This window comes from Anolis carolinensis, chromosome 4, assembly GCF_035594765.1.
Source record: "Anolis carolinensis isolate JA03-04 chromosome 4, rAnoCar3.1.pri, whole genome shotgun sequence".
NCBI classification, from domain to species: Eukaryota; Metazoa; Chordata; class Lepidosauria; order Squamata; family Dactyloidae; genus Anolis; species Anolis carolinensis.
The window spans coordinates 83,562,337-83,584,444 of NC_085844.1; the positions used below are offsets into that span (position 1 = coordinate 83,562,337).

Here is a 22,108-nt window from a genome sequence, read left to right on the forward strand (position 1 = left end):
CCCCTCATCTTTTAAATATCTGGGGAGTCCTTATACTTGTGTGATCTCCATAACTATTCTGTTTACATCACAAATGGGAGTGGAACCAATGTACACTTATGTCCAGGTATTTAGTTTTGAGTACTACAACTGAAGAGGCATCTGATGCCCATTGATACTAGTGCAGCAGTCAACAGAGACAGAAGTGGTGCCAACTACACCTAGCTGATTAATAAATCTGTTTTGCAAGTACTTTGTAAATATAAGCAGCTCATTCCAATTAATTAAACTACAGAATAATTTCTTAGTCTGGAATTGCTGTGTGCAGACACATTTGTGATCTTGAGCTTGGCGAAAAGGTATGCAGTTTCACATCATACCTACGCCCAGCAACCAAGGAAAGACCATCCTCTATCCAAACTGCACTGTCCTGGCTGCAGAGGAAGAGAAGAAACAGACTCAGCTCCATCATGCATAAGCCCACAAGCAGATACCCCCACCCCAATCTCAATTGCCATTGCTTGTGACCTCAGAGAGAAAAAGGAACTGGCAGGTACAGCTAGACTTAATCCTCCCCCACATTGTGGTCCCTTTTTCTTTTAGTGTTATGCATTAATTAGATTGTAAGCCTGAGGGCGGAAACGGCTATAACAACAACAACAACAACAACAACAACAACAACAACAACAACAACTTTTATGTCCTGCCCCATCTCTCCAAGAGTACTGGGGCGGCTTACAAGGCAACACAGTGCAAAATAAAAATACAGAAATTACACAAAATTAACCAAAATCAGTGGCAGCATCGAGGAACAAAAATGATAACATACAGATGTAAATGAAATAACAATAAAACACAAAACAGAATTGTAATTAAAAGCAAAGTATTCTTTGCTATCCTTTTACTTGTGAAGTCCCATGTACAGTGAGGGAACAAAAGGAAGGATGGAAGGAAGGAAGGAAGGAAGGAAGGAAGGAAGGAAGGAAGGAAGGAAGGAAGGAAGGAAGGAAAGAAGGGGGAGAGAGGAAGGAAGGAAGGAAGGAAGGAAGGAAGGAAGGAGGGAGGGAGGGAGGGAGGGAAGGGGGAGGGAGAGAGGGAGGAAGGAAGGAAGGAAGGAAGGAAGGAAGGAAGGAAGGAAGGAAAGAAGGGGGAGAGAGGAAGGAAGGAAGGAAGGAAGGAGGGAGGGAGGGAGGGAGGGAAGGGGGGAGGGAGGGAGAGAGGGAGGAAGGAAGGAAGGAAGGAAGGAAGGAAGGAAGGAAGGAAGGAAGGAAGGAAGGAGGGAGGGAGGGAGGGAGGGAAGGGGGGAGGGAGGGAGAGAGGGAGGAAGGAAGGAAGGAAGGAAGGAAGGAAGGAAGGAAGGAAGGAGGGAGGGAGGGAGGAAGGAGGGACGGAGGGAGGGAGGGAGGGAGGAAAGAAGGAAGGAAGGAAGGAAGGAAGGAAGGAGGGAGGGAGGGAGGGAGGGAGGGAGGGAGAAAAGAAAGAAAGAAAGAAAGAAAGAAAGAAAGAAAGAAAGAAAGAAAGAAAGAAAGAAAGAAAGAAAGAAAGAAAGAAAGAAAAGAACAACAACAGCATGAACATGAAGTTTTGGAAAAGTGTTTGTTAGGAAGTGGGATCAAGTGTCATTTAGGGGAAAATATTCTTGGTAAGTAAGAGGAAGAAGATGGATTAAGTGAGTAAATCGTCCTATTTCCTGTTTTATGATGACATTTCCAGCTGCTGGGCTTTGCTGTGGGGCAAGGATGGAATGTAAGATAGCCTCTATGCTATTTCCTCGACATCACCATGACTCACTATTTTAAAAGACCTAAACTGGTTTAAGCATCACTCCAAGAACAAGTGGTTTTTTCATATTAATTGGCTCCTGAACTGATCTTGAGGCTTATGCACATCTCATGGAGCATGCGCCTCTTTCAATGGGTACCACTGCAGATGTGACAGTGAGATGCAGTACATTCAAAATATCTGGTTTATGCAGTTCTCTAATCTACTGTAAAGGAGCCCCGGTGGCGAAGTGCGTTAAAGCATTGAGCTGGAGACCGAAAGGTCCCAGGTTCAAACCCCAGGAGTGGCGTGAGCGACCGCTGTTAGCTCCAGCTCCTACCAACCTAGCAGTTCGTAAACATGCCAACGTGAGTAGATCAATAGGTACCGCTCCGGCGGGAAGGTAACGGCGCTCCATGCAGTCATGCCGGCCACATGACCTTGGAGATGTCTATGGACAATGCCGGCTCTTCGGCTTAGAAATGGAGATGAGCACCAACTCCCGGAGTCGGTCAAAACTGGACTTAACGTCAGGGGAAACCTTTACCTTACCTAATCTACTGTAAAACACCCATAGATATATTAGCATACCCCAAAACTATGTTCTAGCCACCTTTTTAATACAGGAAGAGGTTAAAAGTATTTTCTCCTTTGCTTTGTCATGCTTCAAAAAAATCTTAAAACATATATGGAGTCATAAAGCAATATGGATTGGATCAAGATTTAGCTTTACTACAAATAAACTGTAAAATCTACCAGTCATGACTAATTTAAGCCCCATTTGTTTCAGTGGCCTAAATCTGATTCCCAACTAGAGTTGACTGTAGCCTTTATAATGAGTAATAGAATTTCAATATTACTCATTTTTTACACCCCATGATGTCAACGGAGCATTTGTTTAATGTGTTGATTTACCAACTTCACATTGGTTAATGATATCTACTAGGCTTGCTCAAATAATTCGTTTTCCCCGTTAACCGTTATTAATTCGTTATTTTCGTTTGTTTTGAAGCAATTTTGAAGCATTGGTTGTCACACGTCTGGATATCGCGGTTTCGAATCGCGAGAGGCCGTTTTTCGTTATGTCGTCGTTTTTTTCGTTAGGAAAAAAAAGCTTTTGCAAAGCACCCAAACTCCCACCATTCAGGCCCTTCCCTTTTGCCCCTCAGCAAAAGGGGCGTCACGGGCTCAGCCAATGGGAGGGGGCGAGGGGGAAGGAGGCCGAGGAGGAGGAGGAGGAAGACGGAGGGGGGAAATGGCCGCCGCCGCCTCGCCTCAGCAGCTGATAATAATTTATTATTATTACCTCCCAAGGGTGATCTCCCAATAGCCTACCGAGGAAGGACTGGGCCAGGTTTCTGTCTTCGGGAGGGAGGCTCTCGCGTGTCAGCGCCCAGGAAGGCGAGGCCCGCACGTCGGAAAGGAGGCGCGTCCACGTGTCTTTCCTTTCTTCTTCCAGGAGGGAAGGAGGGGGAGAGGGAGGTCCCCCCTTGGTTGCCCTCTTTCCCTCCTGAAGTGGCTCTTGAAAATGGGGTGCTTTTCCCCTTCCCCTCCCGCCCTTCCCGCGACCTTCCCCAAGGTCTCCCCCGAAGAGCCCACCGACCTTTCCTTTCCTTCGGGCGGCGTCCTCTCCTCCTCCTCCTCGGAAGCCTTGCGGGGAGGATGGGGCTGGGAGGGAGGGAGGGTCGCTTAGGAGGCGGAAGGCGAAGGCGGGCGAGGGGCGCGGGCGGCGCTGCTCATGCCTCCCTCACTGCCTGCCTCTGCTTCTCCCTCTGCCGCCCCCTCCTCCGCTTCCTCCGCCTCCTCCTCGCAAGGCGCATCCAGGCTGGTGGAGGCGGCGGATCGAGACCCCTTCCCCTCTGCTTCGTCCTCCTCCGGCGGCTGTCCTCCCTTCGCTCGCTCACCCTTCCCTGCCTGCCAGGCCTGATACTCAGAGGTTTTGACGTCTGTGCGAAGCTAGGCAAGTGGGGTTTATATATCTGTGGAAGGTCCAGGGTGGGAGAAAGAACTCTTGTCTGTGGGAGGCAAGTGTGAATGTTGCAATTGGTCACCTTGATTAGCATTGAATAGCCTTGCAGCTTCAAAGCCTGGCTGCTTCCTACCTGGGGGAATCCTTTGTTGGGAGGTATTAGCTGGCCCTGATTGTTTCCTGTCTGGAATTCCCATTTTCTGGGTGTTTCTGGGAAGGTAATGGCACTCCATGTAGTCATGCCGGCCACATGACCTTGGAGGTGTCTATGGACAACACTGGCTCTTGGGCTTAGAAATGGAGATGAGCACCAACCCCCAGAGTCAGACATGACTGAACTTAACGTCAAGGGATACCTTTACCTTTACCTATACACACACACACATTATGCAGGGACTATATATTATATATATACACAGTATATATCACACACACACCAATTTAACAAAGTTTCAGCCACAAAAACAAAGTTTCTGAAGTAGAACAATGACTTTCACAGTAAAGACAACCCAATTTAACAGGAAATAAGACTTTCAAACCAGGAACAGATTTCTGCAATTATTAAAAAATTGTTTATTATAAAAGCTATGAAAATTCGCCAAAAATCAGAGGATAAGGGAAACGTTCCAAATTTTGGTGAGCTATCAGTTTTAAATGTGTTCTACCACTGTACCAAGTTGGAAGAAGATCACTCAAAAAATGAGGGTGGGAGAGTCCTGTAAAGTCCTCTCCCTCTGTGCTGTTTTTGGGAATTGCGCATGCGCGTCCGCCATTAACGAATTAATTTAGAAAATAACGAATTTTCGTTAATTTCGAAAATTTTTGGGGGCCAAATTCGTAAATAGCAACAAAAACGAAAAACTGCCCCCTCTAGTTTTGAAACGAGTTTAGAATCAAATTTTTCATGGATCGATCAAGCCTAATATCTACACTAGTTGGAACTAACAACTGGGTTTATGCCAACAAGTCTAGGAGAACAATGGCTAAATGTGGATGTAACACATATTGGGGGATTTGGAAGGGCCCTTTAATGTACACCCTACAAAACAAAGTTTGCATGTTAAGGAATATTTCATCTTCCGGCAGCTTCACATATGAAAGGAAAAAGAAGCAACTATCAAGAGAGGGGCAAAGTTTTTCAATTGTTTTTCCTGAACTCAACAAATGAATTTATGTGTGAATACTCAGCCCCATGTTTTCTGTGCACACATCGTCTCTTGGCTGAGTATGCAGACTTCGTTTTTCGTTCATATTAACAAACGTCTAAGAAAATTCCAAAAAATTCATGAGCTTGCCGTAAATTGACAGGCGCACACACACACACAATTGAAGAGTTCTCCACAACACACCCTTTTATACAAAGATGCAACTCACACCAAATGATTAGCTTTAGATAATTTATTTTTTCCAACACTATTTTTCATTTAACAAATCTTGGAATGTAAAAAATAGATATTAAAATTACATTACTCATTATAAATAAAGGCCACAGTCCAGAGAGAATTAGTCCATGTAGTGCCTGAGTTTTTCCTCCACTTTCCTCTCAATGTCTTTTCCTTTTGTGTATCTTCTTTTAGATTGTAAGCCTGTGGATAGGGAACACCTTCTTTCTGATTTGTAAGATGATCCCAAAAGTGTCTTGAGGGGAGGATTTAAAGAAATATACTCTTGAAGTCCAATGAGAGAGCCAGTGTACAACTTTCTCTGGAATTAGGCCACAACAAACATAATTATCAGCCTGTGCATCCACAGCAGCAACGAGGACACCCAACCTAGACCAGCAGGCTGAGATAAATATTACAATTTCTTATAATGTAGAAACATTTATTTGCTGTATGTACATTCAGAACAGAAGACATGTTTCATTGACTGGCATCATACAGTGCACTATTACTAATTAGCACCCAGCATTTATACACTATTTATAAAAAAAAGTTTACAATTTTTTTAAGGAGAGGCCCTGCCTATCAAGATATACATTTGTATTATGTATAAAGTTTAGCCCATCTTCAAAATCTTATGGTGCTTCATATGAGAGAGGTAGTGAAAATCAGTTTTCCATTTTCTGACTTTATACCAGTTAACAGAAAGCCCAATTTAAATATTTTGTATCCTACATTTCCTGCAAATAAGTGCTTGCAAATAAGTGCTTCGAACCAGCTTGGTTTTGACTATGCTACCCCCCTTCATTGGCTAATATTTCTGTAATACAGGAATCTCTAGATCCTGCTGTAAGACATCTCCCAGAATTCCTCACCACTGGCTAGGACTATTAGGAGCTGCAATCTGACAACATTTGGAGGGCTGACTGATTTTCCTGCAAATGGTTTGTGGAAAATGGCGCATAACCTGGTTCCCTAACACAATCAAGTTTTTAAACACCACAAAACTGTTGTTTGCATTCAAGTTTAAGCAGCAATCCAAATGCCTTTATCCATTTTGGAATACATTTTTCTGGTACAGAAGACATTACATTTTAAAACACACACACAAACACATCAAGAGATTCTGTCCTGCAAAAATGAGCAGAACTTCCCTTTACATTGGTCACCAAAGCATAGAAACCAAGGTATAAAAATCCCCGGTTTTTGGATTGATGTATAAATTATAACAATAAAAAATAATTATTAATATATAGTTAATTACATAAATAAATAAATAAGAAAACCACAAATAGTTGTTCCTATAGTTCTGCAGACCGCTCTTTTAGTAGTACTGCTGGATTGATTTCATCTAACGATGCACTGGTGGTGCTGGTGTTGCTTGTTGCCTTTGTTTCTTGGGTCAACACGTGGAATGCTGTAAGAGGACAGCCGGCCACGTTATTGCAGACAAGTCTTTGGAGCGAAGCTGTGTTCACAATGTCAAAGCCTACTTTGCCCCCAAAAGTGCTTGGCTTCCAGTACTCAGGAGAGCAAATTGCATTTCCCATGAGTCCTTTCAGGGAGAACGGTGCTCCAAGTTCAATCATGGTCTCACCAAAGATGGCTCCAGGACGTGGTTTTTCTACTAAAAGAGCTGGATACAGCTCCATCGCATCGATGTCTCCATAAAGCTCTTTGAGTTCAGCAGCCATTTCTTTCTCTCCTGTAACAAACATACATACAGTTATCAACAGGAGGGAAGTTGGAATACAACTTCCAGAATCTTTCTTCCAGTTTCATCCAATAGCCATGCTAACGAGAGATCTCTAGTCCAATCTCCCTTTCTGAAAAAGTCTGTTTTTTATTAATATCTCAGTTGCTTATAAACTTTAAAAAAATGGTTAGGTGTTTTTTCTAGAGGTAGCTTTTGGGATGGATTAAAAATGTCTCATCCAAAAGTAGACTGAGGGCTCATCCAGACAGCACCTAAAGTGTGCCCCCTCTCACATTTTCCCTTGAGGCATCCAAACGACGCCTCAGGGAAAAACAAATGCTTTCAGGACAAAGCAGGAAAACCTGGAGCTGCAGACACTGTGTAGATGGAACCAGGGATCACACTGTGCAACTTCTGGTGCCCATCTACACATCTGTCTTGGGTTTCTTGGGCTGCTGGACCCAAGAAACCTGAGACAGCACCACCACCCTCCCAAACACTCCCAGAAAAGCCTTTGAAAAGAAAAAAATTACCCAACCACCATTGCTCTGCTGCCAGAGCTCTCCTGGTGCATAGAAATGATGCACCAGGAGAAGGGTGGGGAGGAGGAAAATCACTCCTGACCCCTCTTCTCCTGGCATGTTGTTTCTATGCACCAGGAGAGCTCTGGTAGCAGACTAGTGGCGGCTGGGTAAGTTCATTTCCTTTTAAAAAGCTTTTCTGGGGGTTTGTTTGGTGTCCCGGTGCCCTGCCAGAAAGTCTGGCAGGACATCTAGATACCCCCCCCCCCCCCCCGAAAAGTGAGAATGTTGGGGGGAGGTGTCTGGACTGTAACCCGGGAACAGTCGTGTTTTTAAAACGTGATTGCTCCCAGGTTAAAGGGCTGTCTGGAACTGCCCTAAATTGGCTGGGCAGGGAGACTGAATGAACTGGTAATGCCACTGCTACAGAAGAGTGAGGAAGTCCAGGAAGAGACTGAACATGGGCAAATTGGAGAAATATACCATCAACAGAATAAAAATAAAAACAATCAAAGAAGCAACAAGGTATCTTTGTAGAGACAATAGAGTAACATTACATTTTCTCATGGAAAAATCTGCCTAACTCCCTTTATAAACAAACAGCTACTCTCTTGACAATAAACCCATAGCTTGCATTTTAATACTTTAGCAGGTACTTGTTTTCCCCTTTGAGCTTTCATTTAAAAATGCAAAAGTTGTAGTGCTATGTACTTTGCCTCAGTGATTAAAGGTCTTGCCTTCCAAAGGAAGTTCCATCTACAGTCCTCCTCCAAAGGGTAAAATGTCTTCTCTTTTTTAAAAAATCATAAACCCCCCAACATTTATATATTACTGTTTTAGATTTGACAGAAATTGAATTGTTTGAGTTTTCTATGTGTATTTTATAGGTTTTTGCCCACTTTTGTGGGAAGTGAAGACCTATTTTCTTTGAGATCAAGTAGAGGAATCAGTCTTACCTGTAAGCTCTTCAAACGACTGGAAAGGCTTCAGGAGGAAGTGTTTGCGATATTCATTCAGGGATTGGTACCTCATCTGCCGGCTTTGATCAATAGAAGCTTTAGCCACTTTCAGAACTGCAACTGGAACATTCCGGCCTCCAGCTACCTGTTAGCAAGGAAATTGAGCCATATGAAGAATGTGAAGGAATTGCTCAAAAACTGTATGTCCAAGATGATAATGATAATCCCTACAAGATTTTTTTACCTCTAGTACAACAAGTGCTCTTACCCCAAGCTATCTATATTTCCACAATTTACACAAAATATATTTACAGCTAGTGTTCTTTTGAAGAAAAGACCAGAACTAGCAACAAAAAATGGCTGGCTGGCTGATCAAGAGAAGATGTCCAGTTTATTATCAATCTGCCAGTGTTAAAAACACGCTCAGGTCCAGAAGGTGGACTGCTGTGTCCCAGCTCCTCAAGACAGACGACATGCAATCCCTAATCTTAGTTTAGAAAAAGGAAACTTACCCTTCCAGCTATTTGCTTGGAGAAAGATTGTACCATGTGAGAAAGGCCATGGTCCAGCATAATGGAATTGTTGTAGACAAACTGCTGATAAGTATATTCTTGGTCCTGAATGTTAAAAGTATCAGGCAGAAGAGGATGCCAGTGGTAGAGGGTGTTGAACTCGGCTGCTATTCTGTTCTGATACTGGAATCGTTGGTTAAAGAGCAGCTCTGGATCAAACTTCAGCTTGAAGTGATAGCCACTTAAATGCTGTACATAGTCTTCAATCACAATCTTAATGGTTTCACCTGTTTTTTTTTAAAAAAAACCCAAAGAGTTCCTATTTAATTCGAAAAATCGAACAATCCAAAACAGAAACAATCCTCTAAAAATTGTTTGCCACCAGTTAAAGTCACAACAACATTTAAGGATTTAAAAAAGCATTTTTATATCAGATCAAGGGTATGCAAAGAATGCAACCTTTCTAACATTACATTCCCAAAGGGGACAAAACAAATGCCACTGAGAAACCCAGATGCAAGTGCAAGAGAGATTTACTGTCTTTTTCTGTATCCAGTGTTAAAATGGATACTGCCTTTCTGCATAAGGGTCTAATTTAGCCACTGTGGTTGATAGTTGCTTAGTCAACGCTTTAGAGGACAGACAATTTTGTTTAAGAGCTATTTAATATGACCATGTTTTTGCTGCCACTAGATTTCATTGAATAGTTTGTGCATGTCAGCAATTATCATTGGTCAAACTTACCTATCAAGATCAGCCTGGTTGTTTGGAACAGCTGTTCATCGTCCCATTCTGGGTGCTCCCCTTTAAGAACGTCACACACCCGGTTGTGTTCCCGTAGCCACAATGTCGCATACATCATCAGTCCTGGAACCAAACCAAAGACCTCTTGCCCTACACAAAATCTCAAGTGCTCAGGGATATGGGGTGGATAGATCATTTCTGCCTGAGTGTCTTTCACTGTGGGTGGATACATTTCTCCATCGATCATCTGTAATTAAAAAGAACAAAATAAGACTTGCAATGCATCTGAGCTATATGATCCAACAAAACATGGCTTAAGCTTGTCACTTTTGATGATTTTCTAGTGCATTCCAGGGCCCTTTCAGACAGGCCCTATATCCCAGGATCTGATCCCAGGTTTTCTGCTTTAAACTGGATTATATGAGTCCACACTGCCAGATAATCTGGGATAAAAAGGAAATCTGGGATCAGATCCTGGGGTATAGGGCCTGTCTGGAAGGGCTCCCCCAGTTTATGTTGGGCTGTGATCTTGATAGATATTTCCTGCCATTGTGCATGTCTTCTTGACAAACAGGGAGCTTGAAACTGTTATCAAAAGCAATCTATGCTTACAGGACTTCCTTACCGCCAAGGAAACATGAAGAACAGATCAAAGGCATTTCCAATACTCTGTTCCCTTAGTGGTCATTGAGTGGGAAATCCACAAAGTGAGCAGGAATGCAACTATATCCTGTCTCATGTTCCCCAGCAATAGGTATACAGCATTCAACCACATGTCATTCAAGGAAAAATTGTGACCCTTTCTCCCAAGGGAGTCAAAACCCACCTGAAATTTGAGTTTTCCATCCTTAAGTAGTCTCAGTTTCATCTGTCTGTCTAAAGTCTCTCCATAAATGTGACTCAGATCAACCTGTTGAAATAAGAAGGAATATGAATGACTACTTAAAATAAAACTGGTTGAAAATGTCATAGAAAACAATTTTGATGGGGCCTCTACAGAGCAGACAGAGCATCTCAAAATACACTGAATTCCTCTCAGAACAAAGTGAACATATAACAAATCAGTGGCATTATATCAGCCCACTGCCTCCCAAATAGTCTTCTCTGAATACAAATCTAGCCAGATTTAAGCACTTTGAAATGAATATAAACCATGCCAGTCAGAAAAGCAGAAAGTTATTTCTCAAATACACTCTTGTGAAATTTGGAGATTTTTGGGCTTTTACCCACCCGAGGTTCTGAGAGAAAAAAGCCAAACACTAACTCCAGTCTAAAAGACGACTTCACAGGTATCTTCTCAACCACCAGTAGAATGAATTTTCCATGCCTGATTTATTATGTTAAGGTCTGCATGTTATTGAAACCAATTATGGAGGACTGAAACATGCAAACCTAAGTAGTTGTGGCATTATATAAATTGAGTAGAAAAGGAACTGAACTGTGAAATGTTTAGAAACAAACTTAAGGACAACATAAAACCCCCTTTCATGCTGGCAGCTGAGATTCTAATAAAAACAAGAACTTTGCCTAAATGCTGAAAGAGGCCCCTAATGCAACAAATTCTCCAGGCAAGACATTTATTTCTCTCAGAGATAAAGCTCTGCTGGTTACCAATTGTGAGGCCAAGCCATATATCAGCTGTCTTACCCCATGTCCAAGGCCTTTTGTGAACTCTGGTCCTTTGCGGTGATCTGTTTTGAAGAACTGGTGAGTGAAGTGTTGGGCAAAAAATGTGAACATCACATTTGTGCCTTGAGGGTCAGGTATAAATTTTCTCCTCATCAAAAATTTCTCCACAATGATTTGAGAATCTGGAAGCTCCTTTTTGCCTGAAATGTAGAGCATTAGATTACTTCCCGAACACTACCAGATTAGAGTTTTACTCAAATTTACTGTAAAAAAAACCCCCCAATACTGCAACAGTATAATATAGAATATTTATAACCAATTCCCTGACAAAGTACAGTTAGGCTCATTAATGATACTGTACCACACCAGATATGGCTAATATCATAGTTACCAAAATATATATTTTGTTGGTTGATTTGCAGACATTACATTTAAGTCTACCTCCCTTTCATGGAAGAACCAAAAAGGTAGTGTTTTTCATTGAAAGTGCTGACTCTTCTAATAATTATCAAGTTTCATTTTATTTCAACTGTATTTGTGCAGTCTCTGTGGTTAACAAGAGCATGGGGAGGGAAAGCAAAATAATGCTTTTTCTTCTATTCATCAAGTGATACACAAATAGGCATAAAAGGGAAATGTGCATGAGATACAGAAATAGTAGAAGAAAAAGAAACTAGACATGGTAGGGAATCCAGGTCATGCTGGAATTACTCAATACTGGTCATGTGTGCCCAACAACATTTCATCTTGGAAATATTCCTTGTCTACCCATCTGCTTGCATGCACAGTTTTGCTTTCATCTTTACCTTTAATACCCATCGGAGTAGGGCAGTTGTGTTCCACTGGTGGAAGACTTCGAGTGTAGTATGAAAGGTTTGAGTAGGCTTCCCAGCTTTTGTAACTGTAATGGCCGTTATATGTTGGTGGACTCTCTATTAAGTGGGATCTTGCTAAAAAGAAAAACTAGTATTACTTTCATGTAAAAGATAAATTAGATTGCATGTTATATATTTAACAGCATTGCAGTTCCATCTTAGGTCTGACTCTGGAGTCTACCTATGCTCCCATTTTCATTTTCTTCATATCTTCTTTCCAGAACTTGAAGTTGTTTTGTACTACATTTCCCAGTATGCATTTAGCATGGTCAATTGCAGAGGCATGGCTGAGTAATATCCAGGTCTTTTCTATCCTACTCCCTCCCAACCCTGCCATTAAAAGACATTTTACAAACTGTGGAGGGCCATCTGTCTATTTATACTGTAACAACTGTAGGAGAGGAAACTTACACATCAATATATATGTCATGATGGCTCTGTGAAGGAATGGGATGTTGTTGATGATGTTCCAGACACCTTTGAAGTGAGTGAGTATGTAGTGGACCATGTCAGGAGTAGGCTTCAATTTCAGTTTCAGCCAGGTCAAAAATTCAGCTGTATTGAAGAAAAAATGTTCAACCTTTTAGATGCAAAGCGAATACCAAGTAAAACTATCAGGCCATTTAGCTCGAATCACATATACAAAGAGAGAAATCATGTTGACTCCTAGATGTTGCTGGACTGTAACTCCCAGAAACCTGCTCAACATAGCTAATGGTAAGGAATGCCAGGATTTGCAGTCTAACAGTATTGAGAGTGCCACATGATTCCACTCCTGTCAATTCCACTTATTTTCAAGTTTTGCCTTCTACACACACACACACACACACACACACACTATCACTTAAAGACTGTTGTCACTTTCAATGGATCACTAGTATTTCTCTTCCGCACTATGTCACAATTAAAATCAGTGGTATGCTATAAAAGTAATGGGCTGTAATAGTCTGTCCAGTAAACTGATCTGGGTTAAAATGGGATATACGTACTTCAGCTTTACACAAATCACTGGTGTCTGGACTATGCTTACAAACAACAGTATTCCATAATTCAGAGAGGAGACTTTCCAGCAAGTACCAAGAAATGTCAAAAACTTAATTTGAAAAGTAATGAACTTTCTCTCAAATCAGAGGTGAGAAAACATAAATGGAGCACGGATGTCTTTTTATGCATGTCTATCCAGTGAGCTGAAGCAGTGCATTTTAGCATGTCTAAAATGCTGCGATGTCACTTCCAGCTGCTATTTTGCCTATTTCTTTCCCTCTGTTTTGAGCTTTAGGGGCAAGGGTGTGGCAGGGAAGCAAACTATTCTCTTTTCATGAAGTTTGGAGAAGATCAGGGTGGTTTGAAGGCAAAAAAAATTTGCTCCAAAGCGGGGGGGGGGGGGGGGGGGGGGTCTGAGGGTCCCCAAGATCACACATAAGGGCACACAACTTGCTGGTTACACTCTGCCTACTTCTATCTTAAACAATACTATAGAAATATAACGTTCTAAAATACATACGTGTAGTGCAGTTTTCCCCGTAATATCCAGTTCGTGTACAGTCACAAGCATATGTGTCAAAACCTGTTGTCATGCACACTCCTCTGTTATGGCATGGATTTGAACAGCAAGGATTAACTGAAAAGCAATTGAGAAAAGAAATATAAGGAGTGAACTTTGGAGAACCTATAAATACGAGTTCAATCATAGCCTTAAGCAAAACAGATATTCTTAGGTAGCATAAGGTACAGCAGCTACTGTTGGATATATTCAGTTCTGCTGGAATATTTATGTCTTTGATTCCTTTGCTCATTACCTGAGACTAACCTCCACTAGGAACAGTATGCCTTATTTCTGAATAAATATGCATAGGATTCTTTGATGTAAGCGTGTTTTTCAATCTAACAGTTGGTATTAAAGTATTTAAATAACATGGTCTCATCAATTTCATGAATACTCTAAACAGTACTAGGCGGTAAGGTGGTAAAATATATTCTACCTTCCATAAGTCTAAAACCTCCCCATTATATTGAAGAAACATGAAAAAGTATTAGCCATTAGTAAAATTTCCTTCACATTAACTTTCAATTCCTCAAATACTTTGGAATTTATTTATTTATGTGCATTAACTCTTCACAGTTGACCCCTTTTTATTATACTGCAGAAATCATTTCCTCTGGAAATATTTCTCAGAAAACCCAAAGATTAACATATTCTTAGCTGGTTAAACTGTGTTGGTCTATGCCCTAACATTGGTTATGATTTTTGCCACTTTATTGTTAGTTTCACACTCAATCCTGTTTATGCAGTTATAGTGTGAGTTTGGCATTGCATTGTAATGTATTATATGTTATAAATCACTTTCTCAGGACTGCTTGATGCAAAGGCAAGCATAAAGACATTCCACTGAACATATTAAAATATTTTAGAAAACGAAGTCCTGCTTTCAAAACACAAAATCGCCAAGAGGTCACAGGATAACTAAATTCTCATTTGAATACATCAAACAAAGCTGCAAAAATAATTCAGGCTCTGTGGGCCCAAGCAGATTTCCACGGACGTACTGAGCAGACATATTTAGGATTGCATTGGGTGCCTTTCCCCCTCTACTGCATTCTTGCAACCTGGCCAACTCCTTTGGCAGAGTGTTATGAGCCACCCCTTGTTGCAACAGGCTTTTAGAACACATTCTTTGGTTTAGATGTTTTTAAGTCCATAAGCACTTAAATTCCCTATATATCCACAAACTATCTGTCTTCTAAATTTCTGTGTTCCTTAATATTAATTGCTATAAGGATCTCCAAGGAAAATGAAAGGGATGAAGAAATAAGAGATCTCCAAAACCAGAGGGATAACAGTATAATTCTGGACTTAGTTTAATGGATCCCTTGGTTCCAGTCTTTGGTTTTAGATGTTCTGGACTTGAGCTGCCAGGATTCCTGACAGCTGTCCAAACAGGCTGCGACTTCTAGGAGTTAAAGGACCTACAGGATGATTCTATGGTAACTTTTGGTGGAAGCTGTTCATTTCAAGAGGGTTCGCTATTACCCAGAGATTTTTTTTTCCACAGTATACTCAAGAACACATCACAGTCATAGTGATGGAAACGTCAGAAGTTCAGAATCTTTCCAGAATAGTTTTAAAAAGAAGGCGGAGGAGTAGAAAGGGAAGGAGAAAGGAAACCTCACTACCTCTGAAGATGCCTGCCATAGATGTGGGCAAAACATCAGGAGAGAATACTTCTGGAACATGGCCATACAGCCCAGCAAACACACAACAACCCTGTGATTCCGGCCATGAAAGCCATCGACAACACAAAGGGAAGTTTAACAGCCGCATTGCATCCTGAGTGTAGCAGTCTCCTAGGATGTAGCATGTAACAGCCTCCAAACTTCACAAGTTCAGCATCTTTCCAGAATTTTTGAAAAGAAGGAAAGGGAAGGGGAGAAGGAAAGGAAGAAATAGAAGATGTAGACCAGTGGGTCCCCAGATGGTTTGGCCTTCAACTCCCAGAAATCCTAACAGCTGGTAAACTGGTTGGGATTTCTGGGAGTTGTAGGCCAAAGCACCTGGGGACCAACAGGTTGAGAACCACTGATGTAAACGGAGGATGAGGAAAAGAAGCAAAGATGTACAAGGAGGAGGAGCAAAGAGGAGAAGTAGAAGACCTAGAACCAGGGCTGTAGCCAAGGGGGGGGGGGGGCGCGTTAGGGGTTCAACCCACCCCCCGAAATTTTTCAGGTTTTTTTAAAAACCTGGTTTACTCATGAATTTTAATTCATCCCCATGAGTGTCCCCTGAAGTTGATCTGTTTTGAGTGTCCACAAATCCCCATGAGTGTCCCCTGAAGTTGATCTGTCTTAAGTATCCACTGAAATTTATTGATGGAGCCTGATTTCTAAATTATTTTGCATTATGGAACTACTCTTCATGATTTGTTAAAAATAAGTTTCACCCCCCCCCCAAATTATTTTTCTGGCTATGATCCTGTGTAGCATGTAAAAAAGGTAAAGGTTTCCCCTGACATTAAGTCCAGTCGTGTCCAACTGGGGGTTGGTGCTCATCTCCATTTCTAAGCCAAAGGGCTGGCGTTGTCCGTAGACACCTCCAAGGTCATGTGGTCGGCATGATTGCATGGAACACCGTTACCTTCCTGCTGGAGTGGTACCTATTGATCTACTCACATTTGCATGTTTTCGAACTGCTAGGTTGGCAGAAGCTGGAGCTAACAGCGGGCGCTCACTCCGCTCCCCGGATTTGAACCTGGGATCTTTCAGTCCGTACGTTCAGCAGTCCAGCGCTTTAACACACTGAGCCACCGGAGGCTCCGTGTAGCATGTAACTATAGAATCAGAATCATAGAATAGTAGAGTTGGAAGAGACCTCATGGGCCATCCAGTCCAACCCCCTGCCAAGAAGCAGGAAATCGCATTCAAAGCATCCCTGACAGATGGCCATCCAGCCTCTGTTTAAAAGCTTCCAAAGAAGGAGCCTCCACCACAGTCTGGGGGAGGCTCCTTCTTTGGTCCGCCTGCAAACTTCACAAGTAACTGCCTCCAAACTTCCAGAATGTTTGAGAAGGAGGAAGGGGAGAAGGAGAAGATGTAGAAGAGTGGATCTCAACCTGGGGTCCTCAGATGTTTTTGGCCTATAACTCCCAGAAATCCCAGCCAGTTCACGGGCTGTTAGGATTTCTGGGAGTTGAAGGCCAAAACTATCTGGGGATCAAAGGTTGAGAACCACTGAGGTAGAAAGATGGAAGAGGAGAAGTAGAAAATGGAGGAGGAGGAAGAGAAGAAGTAGAGGATGAAGAAAGAGGAGTAGGACTAGGAAAAGAAGATGTAGAAAGAATCATAGAGTTGGAAGAGACCTCGGGGCCATCCAGTCCAACCACCTACCAAGAAGCAGGAAAGTTACATTCAAGAAGGAAGAGAAGCATGAAATGTACAAGGAGGGAGAGGAGAAGTGAAAGGTGGTGGAGGAAGACAGAGGAGAGAGTAAGGTTGAGGCTGGGCACTACTCACCAGCGTGGCTCAAAGCCAGGAGGGCAAAGAGGACGGCGCAGGGGAGCAGCATTTCCCAAAGCGTTGCGCGCCGTGCAAGCGGGTCCAGGAGTGAGCACGTCGAAAGCGAGACTCCTCTGAAGCGTCCACGCGGTTTCCTTGGCTCCTTGAAAAGTTCACCGTCGTCCAAGCCCTTCCGACCCAGCGCAGCCTTGCTTGACTTCTGAAGCCTCTTCGTGAGAATGGCACGCTTTATGGCCCGGCGGGTGACTCACCAGAGGCCTGGCCCGCCCCTTCTACGCACACGGCGGCCGGGCTTCCCGCCCCCCTCCCCCCAGCCGGCTTTTCCAAAGGGAAGCTCCTCAGGCCTTTGGGCGGGAAACCCGCAGAGGCGGGGAAGGCGATCCCGAGTGCCCTCCAGGCACCACGTCCCGTCCCGTCTCGTCTCGGAAAGCTAAGCGGGGTCAGCCCTGGCTCGCACTTGGATGGGAGAGCCACCCTGTGCCGTATTTCAGAGGAAGTGGCGCTTCTTGCCTCAGAAAACGGTGGGATTGATGGGGTCGCGGAGCGCGCGCGCGCGTGTGTGTCTCTCTTGTGGTCTCTTCCAACTTCCCTGACTCCACAGGCAATTTGAATGAAGGCAGAAACTCAACACAAGATATTCACTTCACTGTTATGAGGCAGCTTCTTCCCTTGCTATGTTTTCTAGACACAGAAAGGAACGGAGGAGAGCAAAACCCGAGAGCCAGGGCAGAAGGATGAATGTTGAGGGTTGTTGTGTGTTTTCCGGGCTGTATGGCCATGTTCTAGAAGCATTCTCTCCTGACGTTTCGCCCACATCTATGGCAGGCATCCTCAGAGGTTGTGAGGTACAGTAGAGTCTCACTTATCCAACATAAACGGGCCGGCAGAATGTTGGATAAATGAATATGTTGGATAATAAGGAGGAATTAAGGAAAAGCCTATTAAACGTCAAATTAGGTTATGATTTTACAAATTAAGAACCAAAACATCATGTTATACAACAAATTTGACAGAAAAAGTAGTTCAATACTCAGTAATGCTATGTACTGTATTTACGAATTTAACACCAAAATATCATGATGTATTGAAAACATTGACTACAAAAGTGCGTTGGGTAATCCAGAACGTTGGATAAGCAAATGTTGGATAACTGAGATTCTACTGTATATTGGAAAAAAAAACTAAGCAAGGAAGGTTTATATATCTGTGGAAGGTCCAGGGTGGGAGAAAGGACTCTTGTCAGTTGGAGGCCAGTGTGAATGTTTTGATCAATCACCATGATTAGCATTAATGGTCTGGCTAGATTCGTGTCCTGGCATCTTCTTGCCTGGGGGAATCTTTTGTTTGGAGGTGTTAACTGCCCCTGATTTATTCATGTCTGGAATTCCTGTTTTCAGAGTGCTGTTCCATATTTAGAGTTCTGATTTTTGAGGTTTTTTTTAATACTGGTGGCCAGGTTTTGTTCATTTTCATGGTTTCCTCCTTTCTGTTGAAATTGTCCACGTGCTTTTGAATTTCAGTGGCTTCTCTGTGTAGTCTGACATGATAGTTGTGAGAGTGGTCCAGCATTTCTGTGTTCTCAAATAAAATGCTGTGTCCAGGTTGATTCATCGTGATCTGCTATGGCTGACTTCTCTGGTTGAATCAGTCTGCAGTGCCTTTCATGTTCCTTGATTAAAAAACTCTAAAATCAGAACAGTATATAAGGAACACCACTCTGAAAACAGAGGAATTCCAGACATGAATCAATCAGGGGCAGCTAACATATCCGAACAAAGGATTCCCCCAGGCAAGAAGAAGCCAGTACATGAATCTGGTCAGGCCATTAATGCTAATCAAGGTGATTGATTACAACATTCGTACTGGCCTCCAACAGACTAGAGTTCCTTCTCCCACCCTGGACTTTCCACAGATGTATAAATCTTCCTTGCTTAGTTTTTTCCAACATACCTCACAACCTCTGAGGATGCCTGCCATAGATGTGGGAGAAACATCAGGAGAGAATGCTTCTAGAACATGGCCATACAGCCCGGAAAACACACAACAACCCTCAGCACTCATCCTTCTGCCCTGGCTCTTGGATGGTTAGGGAAGTAAAAGAGGAGAGTAATAATAATAATAATAAAACTTTATTTGTATACTGCCTTATCTCCTCGTGGAACTCAGGGCATTTCCAACATAACAGAAAACCATACAACAACTTAAAACCATACAACAACTAAACATAATGCAATAATAAACATAAGTACACAAGACGTACAAATCAATCAATTCAGAGACTTAAGAACTAATGACAGAATACTTCATCAACAAACCAACTTTGGAGGGTTCAACTTTGGAGTGGCCAACTGTAAGGTGCTAGGTAGGTCAAGTGCAACAGTATAGCATGGGGACAGGAAGTGGGTAAAGTGCTGAGTGGGCTCATAGTCGGGAGGGCCAGGATTAGCCCTACTCAAAGATCTGCAGGAATCACCAGGTTTTCAGATCCTCGCGGAAAGAGGTTAGAGAAGGGGCTTGCCTGATCTCTCTGGAAAGGGTGTTCCAGAGCCGGGGAGCCACCACTGAGAAGGCCCTTTCCCTTGTCCCCGGCAACCACACTTGTGACGGTGGCCGGAGCGAGAGGAGGGCCTCCCTGGAAGATCTTAGAGCCCACGCTGGTTCATAGGGGGAGATGCGATCACAGAGATAGGCAGGGCCCGAGCCGTATAAGGCTTTATAGGTCATCAACTGCACCATCAGAGTGCCATGTATGAGCCCTCTGCTCATTCATGGGAAAAGAACAGCTTTAAGGGCTGAATGTACAGGCAGTCCCCAAGTTATGAACAAAATAGGTTCTGTAGGTTTGGTCTTCAGTTGAATTTGTATATAAATTGGAACAGTCACATTGTTAAGTAACTCCAGCCAAATACACACACACACACACACATACAGGGCCATAACCAGAATTTTTTTTGGGGGGGGTAGGTGTTGAAACTTTTTTTTTTTAGCAAATCATGAAGATTAGCTCCATATCGCAAAATAATTTAGAAATCAGGCTGCATCAATAAACTTCAGTGGCACTCAAGGCAGATAAACTTCAGGGGACACTCATGGGGATTTGGTTAACCAGTTAAAATTCATGAGTAAACTCTGTTTTTTTAAAACCTGAATTTTTTTTTTTTTTGGGGGGGAGGAATTGAACCCCTACCTACCCCCCCCCCCCCCTTGGCTATATCCCTGCAAATACATAATTAATTTTGAATAGCAAAGGAAAGGGTTAATTTCCCTGCTGTGTTTGTTTTGCTGTCTGTGCCCCTGTTCAGAGCATTTCACCTCACTTTCTGTCCCTGTAGTTTTGTTCTTACATTGAATTTATATGTAAGTTGAAACAGGTATATTTTTAAGTGCAACTCCAGCCATACACACACACATATATAAAAATTTTGAATAGTATAGGTAAGGATTAACACCCCTGTGGTGTTTGTTTTGCTGTCTGTCCTACTGTTCAGAACATTTCACTCCCTTTCTGTCCCTGTGACAATTGGATTTTGAAACATTTGGCTTGTTGTGGAAACAAAGATCAGTGATAAAGCTGCAGTGAAGACACCTTTCCCCCATGATAACTCTTTCAGGAGCCAATTTCCCTTCCTAGGAGTAAATTTCTCTCACTTCCTATTGTCTCACCCCTCTTAATTATGAGTCATTTGTAAGCCAGATGTTTGTAACATGAGGACTGCCTGTATTTTATTCCAAGTATTTCATATTTCAGTTTTCTTTTTGTCCAGATTTTGTAATGCAAGTCACATTATATTTACTGTATTTTTGAGACTGGAGGGAGGGAGAGATTTGAGAGACATTCCTGCCCAGCACGAAGCCTTGAATTCCTGGCATTTCACAGCTCCTCAGTCTCTCCAGTGGTGAATCTCATACACAGCACAAGCAATGCATTTTCTCACAATTTCATTGTGGCATCCAGATAGATAGATAGATAGATAGATATATTTATTGAGAATTTTCAAAACAATATATTTTAAAGAACAGGAGGGTTTGGGAAGGGGCAATGGTGTATAGGGGAATATGGGGACAAGGGAAAGAGAGAAAAAAGAAAAAGGTTTTGTCTCCCATTCTTCTTCTTTGCATTGCTTTATTACTCTTAAGCCTCTTCTATTTATTAAACTTGTATTTTCCCCCTTTTCTTTACCCAAATTCAGGGAACTTTCATTCTTTTGTCTTGATATTTAGTTTATTTAAATTGCCTATTTCTCTTACATATTCATGTAGTCCTTAAAAAGCCACCAGTCTGTTGGTTTGGTAGGTCTCCCAGTATGTTTCTTCATTAAAAATGGTAATATATCCATGTCCATAATTTCCATAACTTTGTCTAACCAATTATCTTTTGATGGTATTTTATCTATTTTCCAATTTCTTGTGTATATCATCCTTGCTGCCGTTGTCAAGTAAATAAATAAGATCATTGTGGCATCTTAAAGGGTTAAGCATTTCCTTTCAAGGCAGGTCTTGGCAAACTTTGATCCTCCATAGGTTGCTGAGCAGCACTTCCCATTACTCCCAGCCAAAATAATCAATGGTGAAGAATGCTGAGAGTTGCAGGCATGATGCTCCAGCCAACATGCTATAGAATGTTGTTATTCTGCTTTTGCTTCTCCAAATACTTTGGACTTTAGTTCCTAGAGTAATTGCTAATTGGTTCTCCTGATTGAGCCTTATGGGAACTGAATGAGTTAATCCTTCTCTTGAAATTATTTTTTTATCTAATGCTCCAAATATGCCACTCAAAGCAGTTTACAAGTTAAATAGCTAAACCAATAATTTTTATACATCCCTATGAATCCACCCGGTCGCTGAGATCTTTCGGGGAGGCCCTCCTCTCGCTTCCGCCCTCCTCACAACTGCGTTTGGTGGGGACGAGAGAGAGGGCCTTCTCGGCCGTGGCTCCCCGACTCTGGAACTCCCTCCCCAGGGAGATTAGGTTGGCTCCCTCTCTACCTTTCTTCAGGAAACAACTGAAGACTTGGATGTTTCGGCAGGCCTTTGGAGATACAGTCATTAATTAATCAGCCCCAGAGGGTTT

At 42.4% G+C, this 22,108-nt stretch overlaps 1 protein-coding gene across 1 annotated transcript; it reads right to left on the bottom strand.

The window, feature by feature from the left end:
• Window positions 1–5,092: 5,092 nt before the first annotated feature.
• Window positions 5,093–17,294, bottom strand: ptgs2 (prostaglandin-endoperoxide synthase 2). Its single transcript, XM_003223424.4, has 10 exons — window positions 17,035–17,294; window positions 13,532–13,648; window positions 12,439–12,582; window positions 11,959–12,102; window positions 11,171–11,352; window positions 10,350–10,433; window positions 9,524–9,770; window positions 8,780–9,066; window positions 8,265–8,412; window positions 5,093–6,796 (listed from the first exon to the last, which is right to left on the bottom strand). Exons 1-10 carry the CDS (start codon window positions 17,084–17,086, stop codon window positions 6,393–6,395), a joined length of 1,809 nt encoding a protein of 602 aa, XP_003223472.1. The 5' UTR covers window positions 17,087–17,294; the 3' UTR covers window positions 5,093–6,392.
• Between the last annotated feature and the right edge of the window lie 4,814 nt (window positions 17,295–22,108).